General features: G+C 40.6%; 2 protein-coding genes and 1 long non-coding RNA gene across 8 annotated transcripts; 1 reads left to right on the forward strand and 2 right to left on the reverse strand.

Annotated features, from left to right (window-relative positions):
- The first annotated feature begins 85 nt into the window (after positions 1 to 85).
- On the forward strand, positions 86 to 1,509 carry LOC139986551 (uncharacterized). The gene is made up of 4 exons (XR_011799673.1): positions 86 to 100; positions 196 to 802; positions 862 to 1,019; positions 1,191 to 1,509. It is a non-coding gene; the product is annotated as an uncharacterized lncRNA (long non-coding RNA).
- A 1,239-nt stretch (positions 1,510 to 2,748) lies between these two features.
- Positions 2,749 to 5,246, reverse strand: LOC139986549 (sodium channel protein Nach). Of its 4 annotated transcripts, none has more exons than XM_072001971.1 (8): positions 4,782 to 5,246; positions 4,496 to 4,712; positions 4,161 to 4,418; positions 3,903 to 4,047; positions 3,728 to 3,805; positions 3,440 to 3,667; positions 3,202 to 3,368; positions 2,749 to 3,118 (listed from the first exon to the last, which is right to left on the reverse strand). In XM_072001971.1, exons 1-8 carry the CDS (start codon positions 5,077 to 5,079, stop codon positions 2,794 to 2,796), a joined length of 1,716 nt encoding a protein of 571 aa, XP_071858072.1. In that variant the 5' UTR covers positions 5,080 to 5,246; the 3' UTR covers positions 2,749 to 2,793. The 4 variants fall into 4 exon arrangements, with proteins under 4 accessions (XP_071858072.1, XP_071858071.1, XP_071858073.1 ...); XM_072001970.1 differs by having other exon boundaries at positions 2,749 to 2,946; positions 3,018 to 3,118; positions 4,496 to 5,246; XM_072001972.1 differs by having other exon boundaries at positions 4,786 to 4,960.
- Positions 5,247 to 5,391: 145 nt separating this feature from the next.
- Pka-c3 (Protein kinase, cAMP-dependent, catalytic subunit 3) lies at positions 5,392 to 11,204 on the reverse strand. Of its 3 annotated transcripts, none has more exons than XM_072001973.1 (5): positions 10,018 to 11,204; positions 7,858 to 8,020; positions 7,224 to 7,487; positions 6,413 to 6,743; positions 5,392 to 6,061 (listed from the first exon to the last, which is right to left on the reverse strand). In XM_072001973.1, the coding sequence occupies exons 1-5, from the start codon at positions 10,106 to 10,108 to the stop codon at positions 5,915 to 5,917; spliced, it is 996 nt and encodes a 331-aa protein (XP_071858074.1). In that variant the 5' UTR covers positions 10,109 to 11,204; the 3' UTR covers positions 5,392 to 5,914. The 3 variants fall into 3 exon arrangements, with proteins under 3 accessions (XP_071858074.1, XP_071858075.1, XP_071858076.1); XM_072001974.1 differs by lacking the exon at positions 10,018 to 11,204 and adding an exon at positions 9,076 to 9,251; XM_072001975.1 differs by lacking the exon at positions 10,018 to 11,204 and adding an exon at positions 8,089 to 8,687.
- Between the last annotated feature and the right edge of the window lie 236 nt (positions 11,205 to 11,440).

Consider the following 11,440-nt stretch of genomic DNA (forward strand, 5'->3'; position numbering starts at 1 on the left):
AAAAGGAATAAAAAGACTGCAGAATATTTTGTACGTAGAACTGTGGATAAATCTGTATCTTCATTGCTTCTGACATTTTTTCTCAAAAGGTGTATGAAAGGTATATAAAACAGTTTAGATCAAATATTTCTTAGAAAAGTTCAAAATTTGAGATATTAGAGACAATGTAATTCATGACGTATTTTAATATTTCAGGTTTGGTTAATTTCTTACATTGCCATGATGCTTCTAAGAGACCGTTGACTCTTAACGATTCGTGATCGTCACCCAGATGACCTTGAACCCTTGAATATCTTTACGTCGATGATGATCGTGAATCGATTCGGAACATTTTCCACCGAAGTTGTATCCGATATTCACGATGCTTAATATAACTCGAGGTGGCGGAACTCGTTGGTTTCTCACCAGTAAAAGACGGTGGTGGGACCTCGGCCTACCAATCCTGGATCAGATGTTATAAGGGAAGGTGCAACGTGTCGGTATTCGCGATCGAATTGGTGGGGATTTCATACGGTTCCTGGAGGAATTTCGGGATCTTCGTTGTATCGTGAATCCTGCGTTGAGTGATCTAGTCGGAGATCGTACGCAAAGTGGCGCGGTGCTTGGTTATTCGTCTCGATCGTTTTCAGATTTCATCGTTTGACTCCAACGTTTCCGGTAATCAGCCGGATCTTTCAGTCGTCGAGCGAATTTTTGAGGGTTTCGTGATCTTTTTTCGAACTTTCGTTTAATCGATCGATTGACGGAAGAGGCGCCAGAAGGAATAAAAAAGAAATACTCAACACGACGATTAATATTTTGGGTATTAATATTTTGAGTATATGTATATCGTGATTACACCTGATATTGATTTTTCTTTAGTGTCGTGAATCATCCTCTGTGAATGCCGAAAAATGCCACAGGCAGCCCACGAAACGAAAAACATCTTAACCACGTACTTTATATTGATCCTCTTGCTGATTTGCCTCTGGTTGTTGTACTCGGGATTGTTTTAACTCTAGAATACATTCCTCGCCATGGTAAGTTCGCTTGCAATTATCCCTTGTAGACAATTGCTACGTAACGCCTGCTTCCTATTGTAGTGATCATTGAAGTCTCCGCAACAATGGTGCATTCTGCTACTTTACAACAAAATCTCTGCTTCGTAGTAAAGTGTTGTATATTATCATTTTTATTTTTATTGATTTTAGGAGTGAAGTAAGAAGCACGAAGAGTATCACACACGTTCGTCGATAACCAGATATCCTTGATAGATCTACTATTACTCAGGATATGCCAGATACCAGTTTTTCCTTCATCCAATTAATGACTGCTCCCTCTCCGCGTCGCATTTGCGACGATACCTGTTTCAAAATGAAGGAGACAAGCGTAATCCACTTAAGCTCTTTCAACGTTCTCTATGAGTTTCATGTTCGTCTATCCCTTTTCCCTATGATTTTATGTATTTCACGGACACGATAATTGGACGTCAAAGAGATAGTTCTATTTCTAATAAAAGGAATAGCCAAATTTAAGGTGGTTTCGTCGGAAACAAGGGCGTGACTGTACTAGTACGATGATCAAAGGGACCCGTATATGTTTCTCTCGTAAATTTGAAAAATTATATCGCACAGGGATGACTATCGGGGCTGGTTACACACGTGGAAACGCGTTCGCCCGATGGCGAGCTAAACTCTGTGTGTAAATGTTGGAAACCAAATAAAGAGAGAAGAAATACTCGGCCGAAAAATCGAGGAAAAAATATCGAGTGCTCGCGCGAAGATAGAAAACATCTCGGGGTATACGGACGATGGTTAAGAAATACGTGGGTGTTAAGTCGAAAATAGCGACCGATGGTTCCAGCTCTTTTCGTCGCTACACGACGGTGGTAACACGTTCAATGTACAGAAAACTAAATCGGTATTTTCGATAGCACTTCCGAAAATAGACGATATGAACACACCTCACCTATCCTGAATATTTCTACGGTATGAACGCGTCCACGCGATACTGACCGAATTTCCACGGTCATTACGTAACTTATTCGCTGCTATTTGTCGTGGATCGTGTTACCGATTCTGCCGTCGATTTCGAGTGTCTCGAATATTTTTACTTATAAATAGAATATCGTTAAGGAACGTTAATCGCCTTCCCTTCCTTCGATGTATCACAACAAGAAACATTATCCTCCTCCTTTCCTGCCCCTCCGTCGTCGAATAAACGTACATTTTCCTATCTTTCGTCGCATAATTTCACAAAACTTTCCACGGCAGCTCTAGATCGCTTTCAAAACGTTCCTATCGTATTACACGGCCACGACGAGAATTAATTACGCTGGCAGGCAACGGGGGAAGCGTGACTTCCGGTTTCGACACGGATCGAGACAAGTACGCCGCACCGAGACAGCAATTAACTATCCTCGCACGTAATCCAGGAATTCGTAGTTCTTGGGTCTGTTGATTAAAGGTCTGTCCGACTAAGTGACATAATCACGAGGATAGAACATCAAAGCGAAAACATGGCGTGGCAAATATTTTTACTGGTCGATGGGTGGTAAACGTTGCCTCCGTTGGCGTTCCAGTAATCGCTCGAAATAGATCTAATTGCTCCAGATTCTCGCTGACACGTGTGCTGGTCTGAGTTATACAATAAACCGCGTGCGGAATCCACGTAACGAATCGTTCGGTCAAATTATTAGCCCAGGTATCGGAAAAATCCACAGTTTCGATACAAAAGTATTCTCGCAGGAAGAGAGAACCTTGCTAAATCTGTTCGAGGAATTTATTGAGATTTAATAAACACGTCGGCGACCGTTTATAAAGATCTCGTTGGTTGTGTGGTCTGTTTGAACCTCGTGTCTCTTACGCGCGAAGATTGCGCGACAATATAGGTAAACGAAGTAAACGATTTCCACGACGCTGAGGAAGCTGCATCCAAGGAACAAGCTAAAGATTCCACCGACTGATGCTGAAACGTAAAATAGCTTTTAAAGAAACTTATTTTAATAACAAAATGACAAGAATGTTTAAGCTCGGTACCTAAGAGATAAGTTTTGTCGGCGGCTGATAGAGTTAGCAGCATCTGGAAAGTTTGCGAATACATGTAAACTTTAATCACAGCACCTTTGTCCGCCGTATTCCTGAAAGTGAATGCGCTCGAAATGGAAAGAAACGTCTAAATTAAAATTTAGAGAATAAATCAATAAATGCGAATTTAACTCACGGGAAGCTGGCTTTCGTTAGCGATACCAAATTAGGGGAATTATCGTAGATTATGTTCTCGCACGGAGTCCTGCAAGAGCAGGTGAAATTCTCGTTCTGTATGTCTTTCACGATACTTATCAATTTCGCATTTCTCTGGATGCATGGCAAATATTCTATCTCGCAACGCTAAAAATCGATCGAATCGTAATTTTGAAGTTCGCGTTAAATATCTGTTTACGATAACAGAATGTATTTACTGAGATGTTGTAAGATTCAGCTATGTTGTCGTAGATGAATGGTAAGCATCCGCATAATTGTATCATGGCCTTGACTCTACAATTTGCGTAACAATTCGAGTAGCGATAAACCGAAAAATATTCCAAAGTGTTCTGGTCCTCCGCTATGCATACGGGGACTAATTGTTTCTCCTTATTACGATGTTGAAGTCCTGCTGGCTTTTGAATGAGTTCCGGTTTTATGGCAATCTGCAATACAACGATAATGCATTCTAGTAATCTCTATCTGTTTTATATCGAATAAATTACCTCCAACTCATGGTTCATTTGCAAGGTGTACATATTAGTATTAAGACCAGGATAATCCATTCTGTGATGTACCAATACCTGGTAAGGAAAAAAAAAAAAAAAAGGGAGCATGAATAAATTAATATTTTTTAAAATTCGACTTAATCGATCGTTCCGCGAAGTTGTTTTTCCATACCACCATGCCATTACTATCCACGACTCTCGAGGAATTACGCATGTCGTCTTGGGTGATCATGAACATTTCTTTATTGAACACGAGCTTTAAGCCGCTCCACAGTCCAAAATCAGCGGAACTCAAAGGCTTCGGTTTTGGTTGTCCCCTTTATATTATCCAGAAGGAAATGATCTTGGTTACATTAATTAAACGAAAGAAATCATTCTAGTTATATTAATATAATTTCTCGGACTTCTAGGATATTATCGAGATACTTGCTTCTGGGATCCTACGTAATTCTCAAGAAGATAGTTAAAGGAGCAACATAGTCCGTAAGAACTATACGAATGTTTAATGGATTTAGTGCAATCTATGCGTTCCGTACTCCACCAACACGATTCGAACATGTCCTCGCAATTGATTAGAGTTTTCACGAATCTCGCCACGCTCCACTTATTGGCATCCAAAAATTCTTTTAATTTGTCCATTTGTTTAAACTCTTTATTCACATACGGATGAGTTATAAGATGTCCGTAGCTATATTCAATTTAAAATTATTTCATCTATATTTCTTGATGTTTCTTGATCATTTTGCTTGATATATATATACGCACTTTAACATCTCTAACGCGAGTTCTCTGCTCACGTTCTTAGGTAAGATGGAGTTCTCCAAAATGGCCAGGCGTTTCTTCAGAGGAATTGGTATAGATGGACAAATGGTTACAGCAGGAAATGGCGCGCGGAATATCGGGGCATCGAAGGTTTGTATGTACGTGTTGGTCGGATTCTCGTTGTAACGACGTAAAAACTGCATTAACATCAAGCTCAAACCTGAAACGAGACGCGCGTTTAATCGCGTGTACCTTTTTAGATGATATACCTCGAAAGATTGACAAGTACAAACGAAACAAGTTAATATGGTAAAGGCCCATAGGATTTTCCCAAGAACTCCGACTTCTATATTCGTTTTACCGAAATATTGCAAACCGTGTACAGAAGTGCTCTCCAGGTAATCTGTTAAAACTTCTCGTGGTGTTGGATTCTTTTCCTCTTTCTTCGTTGATTCGGTTACATCCTTCGTGAGATCTGATTTGACGTTCATATTAATTTTAGCAATTGATTGTCTTAGAATCGTGTCATTATGCCTTGTATCGAGATATAAGAAGTTCCGATTTTGGTTGTTTAATATTTTCGACATGGTTATCGTGGTACTTTTACGGTTTAACAAGTTTTCTGGGTATGTTCCTACTTGATTGTGGCTTTAGTAACGTTTACGAAGCGATACTGACTCTTGAAATGCAGAATAATGCGTTTTATCATTGCACGACAGGATCGCGTGTCTAGTGTTCATGTAAATTATTCACTAACTATTTGAAAATTTAATAGAACATGTACGGTGTGGATGCTTACCGATCTTATCGCAATTAATGACACACTAAAATATCGAATTTGTACTCTGTTCAAGGTTCGAATAGCAATACCTATTATCTTCAGGAATAACCAGTTGAAATTTAAAAAATTCACGATTTAATTCTCTTCTGATATGTAGCGTACAGCCGCACGATACATCGTTACAATACTTTACATATAACAACTTACAAAATTATGACCATTTCTGTCATCACTTTTTATCACTTCTTTGTGTAAGAGGGAACATGTATTCTCAAGCAATTTCACTTCATGAGATGAAAATTGATTTGAGATTACAGTTTCTCCTTCGTGTTACATCGTTCTTTTCTTTCCATTTCTTTTTTTTTATTTACAACGTAAAACAACGAAGAAAAATGCCTAGCCTACTCAGCGAGTACGAATAAATAAACGAGGTGCACAACTAAATAATACAAAAGGGGGCTGCTATATGTACAAAATAAAAAGGTATTCCCTTACGCTTGAACGTAAGAGAAACTTTATACACATCACAATGCTGTTAACTCGACGATCCTAATCCCGACACGGAAGCTCTTCGAACGAATTTGCGTCAATGAATGCCTGGCACGGTTCGAATGTTCGAACGATTGTCCATGACGTTTCTTTTAGAAATCTTGAAACAGAGCCAGTTGTTCCGGTGGCAAGGGAGGCTGGGAACGCCAATCGGTTTCAGGATAATCGTCGAAACAGCTTGGGTCACCTGGTGCTTTTACTCGTGGTCTTATTGGTGGGGTCAGGGCTCTCTGCGGCACCTATTTATACAAAAAAAATGTGATATAAAATCTGTAAAATCTTACTTTGATAGAGAAAGTAATATTGTTTAGAAAACTAAGATTATTTGGAAAAATATCTCTACTCTAATGGAAAACTAATATCATTCAGAGAACGATTCTTACATTAGTATTATTTATTAGTACTAGAAGCTAGTATTATTTAGTAAACTATCCTTGCTTTAATACAAAAATTAATATTACTGAGAAAATTATTCATACTTCAGTAAGAAACTAATACTATTTAAAAAACTATTCTTACTCTAATGAAAAAAAAAAAATAATTTCACATTGACACTATCGATTTACTTGTGAAATTCATTAATTAATTACCAATGGCCATTCGACTAATTTAAACCAGCGATGCCTCTTCACGTCATCAGCCCCCTGTCTCATGTTCCCTAATCTCTTCGTTCGATCTGCGATCAGAAGCTTCTTGATCAGATCCTTGGCGATCGGATCCATATGTTTTGGCCATTCTATTCTTCCACTTAATATCTTCTCATAGATGCCAAAGGGATTATCATCGAAAAATGGTGGAAAGCCCGCTAACATTTCGTAGATGAGAACACCGAGGGCCCACCAGTCTACAGCTTTATTGTGTCCTTTGCTTTGAATTATTTCCGGCGCCAAATACTCAGGAGTGCCGCACAAAGTCCACGTCCTGCAACCGATAATTTAAAATAATTATTCTTCGAGATATGAGACGTTGCCCTATCGTGAGCAATTATCGGTAAATTTGCCGTATGACTACATATAGCAACGTTGAAATTGCTGATGTGTAGATAAGAATAAAAAAGACCTCCCGGAGCAAAGATACGATTTAAAAACTTGTAGTTTAATAGTTAAATACGTATGAAATCCATATACGTGGAATATTCCTACATGAACGATTCTAGTTTGAACAAGACAGCCGCACATATTATTATTAAACAAATGTTTGTGTACAGACGGCACATAGTTACTAAGAATAATTAATAACTTTCCACTTAGATTCCATTTGAATTTGCAAAAACATCTGTAATGTAATTATTATTAATCGGGTAAAAAAGAAAATAAATAGACGATCGTTATATAACGATCGTTTATTATTATATTAACCATCATTACGACCACTAATATATTAGAAATAATATCCTCTTACCTATCCGTGAGTTTCTTGGAGAAACCGAAGTCCGTAATTTTCAGGTGGCCCTGGCTGTCCAAGAGAAGGTTCTCAGGCTTTAGGTCCCTGTAAACGATGTGTTTGGTGTGCAAGTATTCTAAAGCACAGACGATTTCTGCCGCATAGAAGCAGCTGGTGGGTCCGGAAAATCGGCCAGCTGCTCTCAAGTAAGAGAAAAGCTCGCCACCGGCTACGAATTCTAACAGCATGTATACTCTCGCCTCGTCCCTTCCGCTCCAGAGCCTGAAACCATGCCGATGTTAAAGCAGGAATGGTACAACAGTAGAGATTTCCATAGTAGAGAAGCAGAAAAATGTAATTTCGAATCTAATATAAGAGAATGAGTTATTTTCTCTGCATCTTTTCGATCTCTAATTGTATGAAAACTATTATACATGCATGTACCATCGTTCACGAAAGATTAATATTTAAGTATCACTCTCGTCGTTCTTAATTACGCTTTCTTTTTCAGAAACTCCTCCGTTCGACTTTCTTGATCGTATGAAGGCACTTCCTCGCGTTGGAAGCGACAGTTTTCGATCGTAACCAACGAAACAATGTTACAGCTTGTCAGCGATCGAACGAGAGAAAGGAGAAAGCAAATCCGACTTACATGTTCACGATAAAGGGATGCTTGACCTCTTTCAATACGGTGATTTCGTTTCGCACGTGTTCCACTTGTTTCAATCTGATCACGTCTACCATTGAGAGGATTTTCAACGCTAAGGGAGTTCCTTGGTGCCTGCATAGCACCACTCTGCCGAAGGTGCCTGTACCTAAGAATAAAAACTCATTAGAATCATTTAATTCGTTAATCAATGTTTCGCATTACATTTTGTTACACCTCCTACGTGTAACAAATCAATTATTTGTTAATGATCAAGCATATGATTTTCAAGGCTCAGGGAGTGCCTGAAGATAAAAATCCATCAGAAACTCCTGTCTTATTGTAATCAATGACCTGTCACGATCTGTTCTATTGTAATTTATAGTCAATGATCTTCGTTGAATTCTGTTACGCCTTTTGCGCATAACAAATCAATTGCTCTTTAATGATCGAGATTATCGATCGCATACGTTCAGAAATATGCGTTTGGTAATATGTGTCAATTACTCAAACGTTCTTTGTTCAAGGTAATTATGCAAATAAAAAGAAGGTATCATTCGTGTTATCGATCATTCGAAGCAATGGGCAATTATCAACGCTCTCTCTAGTCGCATAATCCGTCGTCCGCGGTCTGTTTAATGCACTTTCCCACGAATGCAGGTGACTAAAGTTGGTCTGCTCAACGTACCGCGACCAATTAACAGAACAGCGATGGCCGCCGGGCCGAAATTAACCGGTAAATTGCATTGCACGAGGTGTTCTCATCACGGACGAGCGTTTTGCGTATTTTAGAGTGGCATTATTATAAATGCGGTAAAATTGGCAGACGGCGCGAATAAGGGGCGAAACCGTGTTGTATACACTGTGAAACGATCGCGGTGACTGTCAGTGACAGCTGAGAACAAGTGTCAATGATAGAAAGACGAACAGTTTCCAGCGAAACGACGCTTTAAATATCGTGAAATTTACGTAATCGATTGTCTCTGATTCTTTTCTCGCGACATAAAAAATAAACGAGGAAAAATAGCTTGTTTTATCGACTTGGCCCAAGACTCTGCTACGACTTAATCGTCCACTTTCGATCCGATATGATTTTCAAATTACTTTGTTGATTCTGACACGTCCTAAGTATATATGACAGATACATCGATCCCGTGCGAATAAAGAGGAAGTCTTCGAGCGAGAATAGATTCGATCGGAGAAGGTTAATGTTTTAGGTAATACCGTTCATTCATCACGCTGGCTGTGGCTACATCGCTCGAATTACGCGCACCAGACGCTTCCCCTCGACACGTCGTTTTTTTCCCGTATGGACACTCGAGAGAGGATTTTGGTGTGCGTCCAAAACTTGTTCTACGTCTCGAAAGCAGCAGCCCGCACATCTGTCGTGATCGATCACCGCTTACAAGCGTGTAACCATTGCTTTACCTGTATAATTCAACAATGACCGAAGTAAATGGGACGAGATGGGATCGATCGCTTATCGTTCTTCTACGTGCCCGATCATGTAATACTTTACTATCCTGGTTATCCAGATCCGATGGTACGGTGATTAGAACCCGGACGTCCTGTTTGCTATTATATTTCAAACGTAAATTGGAACACCCTGAAAATACATTTACAAGAAACTGGTCTACGGATGCTTTATGCTGTTTCATCGTGCAACGTAATGTCTCCAGTTCTCGTTTCTATTAGCCAACGTCGGTCATTCGAAGAATGGTTACACAAGAGACGAAAGAGTGAAAAATCAGCTACGAAACACCTGCACCTTGCCGTGTAACTCGAACTTAACGAGCAGTTAAATATACACTCGGTAGCCTCTCACTCTCCAGTGGCCCACTTCCTTGCTTCGAGGGTAGTTCGCCTCGTCTCTGATGTTTTCTCGCGGAGAATCAACAGCGCGTAACGAGTAACATTTGCGTTTTCAATTGATCTTAACAAATCTGTACCTCGTTTCAAGGATTCTTAAGCAATTATCAATTAATTCGACAGTACATACTATTAATTCGATCTGCTAGTCGTATAGAGGTAAAGTTACGAGTTCAACGAATTTCTATATAAGTGGTTGTTCTATTCGAGTATCGATATAGAGACGAATAGAAAGTTTTACAATGAACAGTAGGAGTTGCCAGTGAAAGGCGTCAGGATGAATAGCGTCGCGCTCACCTATGGTTTTGATGATTTCCAGATCGTCGATGTCGTATCGCGGCGAATCCTCCTGCGATCCCTCTTCGTCGGACGTCGTGTCCCCCGACATGCTTTATGAGCTACTGTTGTCGACGGTGTTCGGTGAAAGTTACTGATTTATTTCCCTCTGCGCCCGATGGACACGTGGAAAGAAAGGAAGCGAGGTTCAACGATCCACTCGCGATATTATTAGATCGCGTGGCGACCGGTCGACCTCATATCTGCTTTTCGCAATTCTTTGTGACGGTTTCCAGTGTTCTTCGCCAAATTAACGAGCATGAAGTCCGAACACAAATGACACACAAAGCCGAGGAAGCGAGAATTTAATTTTCACGCGTGACAGGTGTGTAAATCGGATCACGAGCCGGGACAAACGCGAAAAAATGGAACGTTTTCTTTTTAATTTCACAGGGAAAAGAAACACTAAAGGATGCACTGGTATATTTGTCACGCGTGCTGGCTGTCAACGACCCTCTTTTCTACAGTTCCTCGCTCGGAGCGGTGAAAATGTGTGCGTTGATTTCACAAGTGTCATTTATGGCGAGCATGCACCGCGAGCCGTGCTAATAGAAAGAAAGAGAGGGAAAAAGAGAACAGTGGTCCTGCACTTTCCTGGTTTCCTCTTCGTTAATGTATGCTACCCGTTTTTACGTGGCCGCCTGACGTTTGTTGATTTAAACAGAGTGAACGTGTTGCGTGTGCCGTCACGATCGCAGCTCTGCCGCTTTAGAAGCGGTCATCCTTGATACTCTGTTGAAACACGGAAGGGAAATGCGATATCTGTTCAGCGACGTCCTTGTACGTGTATTATCGACCGTTTTTGCACACTGTCTTCCTTTCCGATTCAATCATAACAGGTGACATTTGATAACGTACTATACCTTTTTCGAAAGAAGAAAGGAAAGGGAAAATAAACAATTAACGCTCGGCTAACACGTGCGCGAAAAAACGCGTATAGATCCACGGTAACCGATTCTCAGGCACCTGTCGCGTGATCGCAAACTATGGATCGCGATCGATCGGCAAGCCACTGTATCTCGTAACGATCAAACTTGCTCCAAACAGATCCTGTATCGAAGTGTGCGCGAGGATCCTAGCTCGTCTTCTGTCACATGATCTCTGGTGCGGTTCGAATGCCAAGCAGAACTAAACTGGTCACCGAGGGGTCTCAAAAGGCTGTCTATCCTTCTCTTGCCCCCTCCCTCCTGCCCCTTCACCCCTCCATCCCTTTTCATCGCGTTTCTCTCCCACCTCTCGTGCCGCCACCGGGAGAACTCTCACTGAGAACACATCTCTCGTGGCCCCAGGTCTTTCTCCTTTATTTTTCTTCTTTTTCTGTAGTAACGAGAGAGCAGAGTGATTTATAGGCAGCGATCGCGGAAGATTCGCGGCCGGCCGCGAA

Source organism: Bombus fervidus, chromosome 4, assembly GCF_041682495.2.
Source record: "Bombus fervidus isolate BK054 chromosome 4, iyBomFerv1, whole genome shotgun sequence".
NCBI classification, from domain to species: domain Eukaryota; kingdom Metazoa; phylum Arthropoda; class Insecta; order Hymenoptera; family Apidae; genus Bombus; species Bombus fervidus.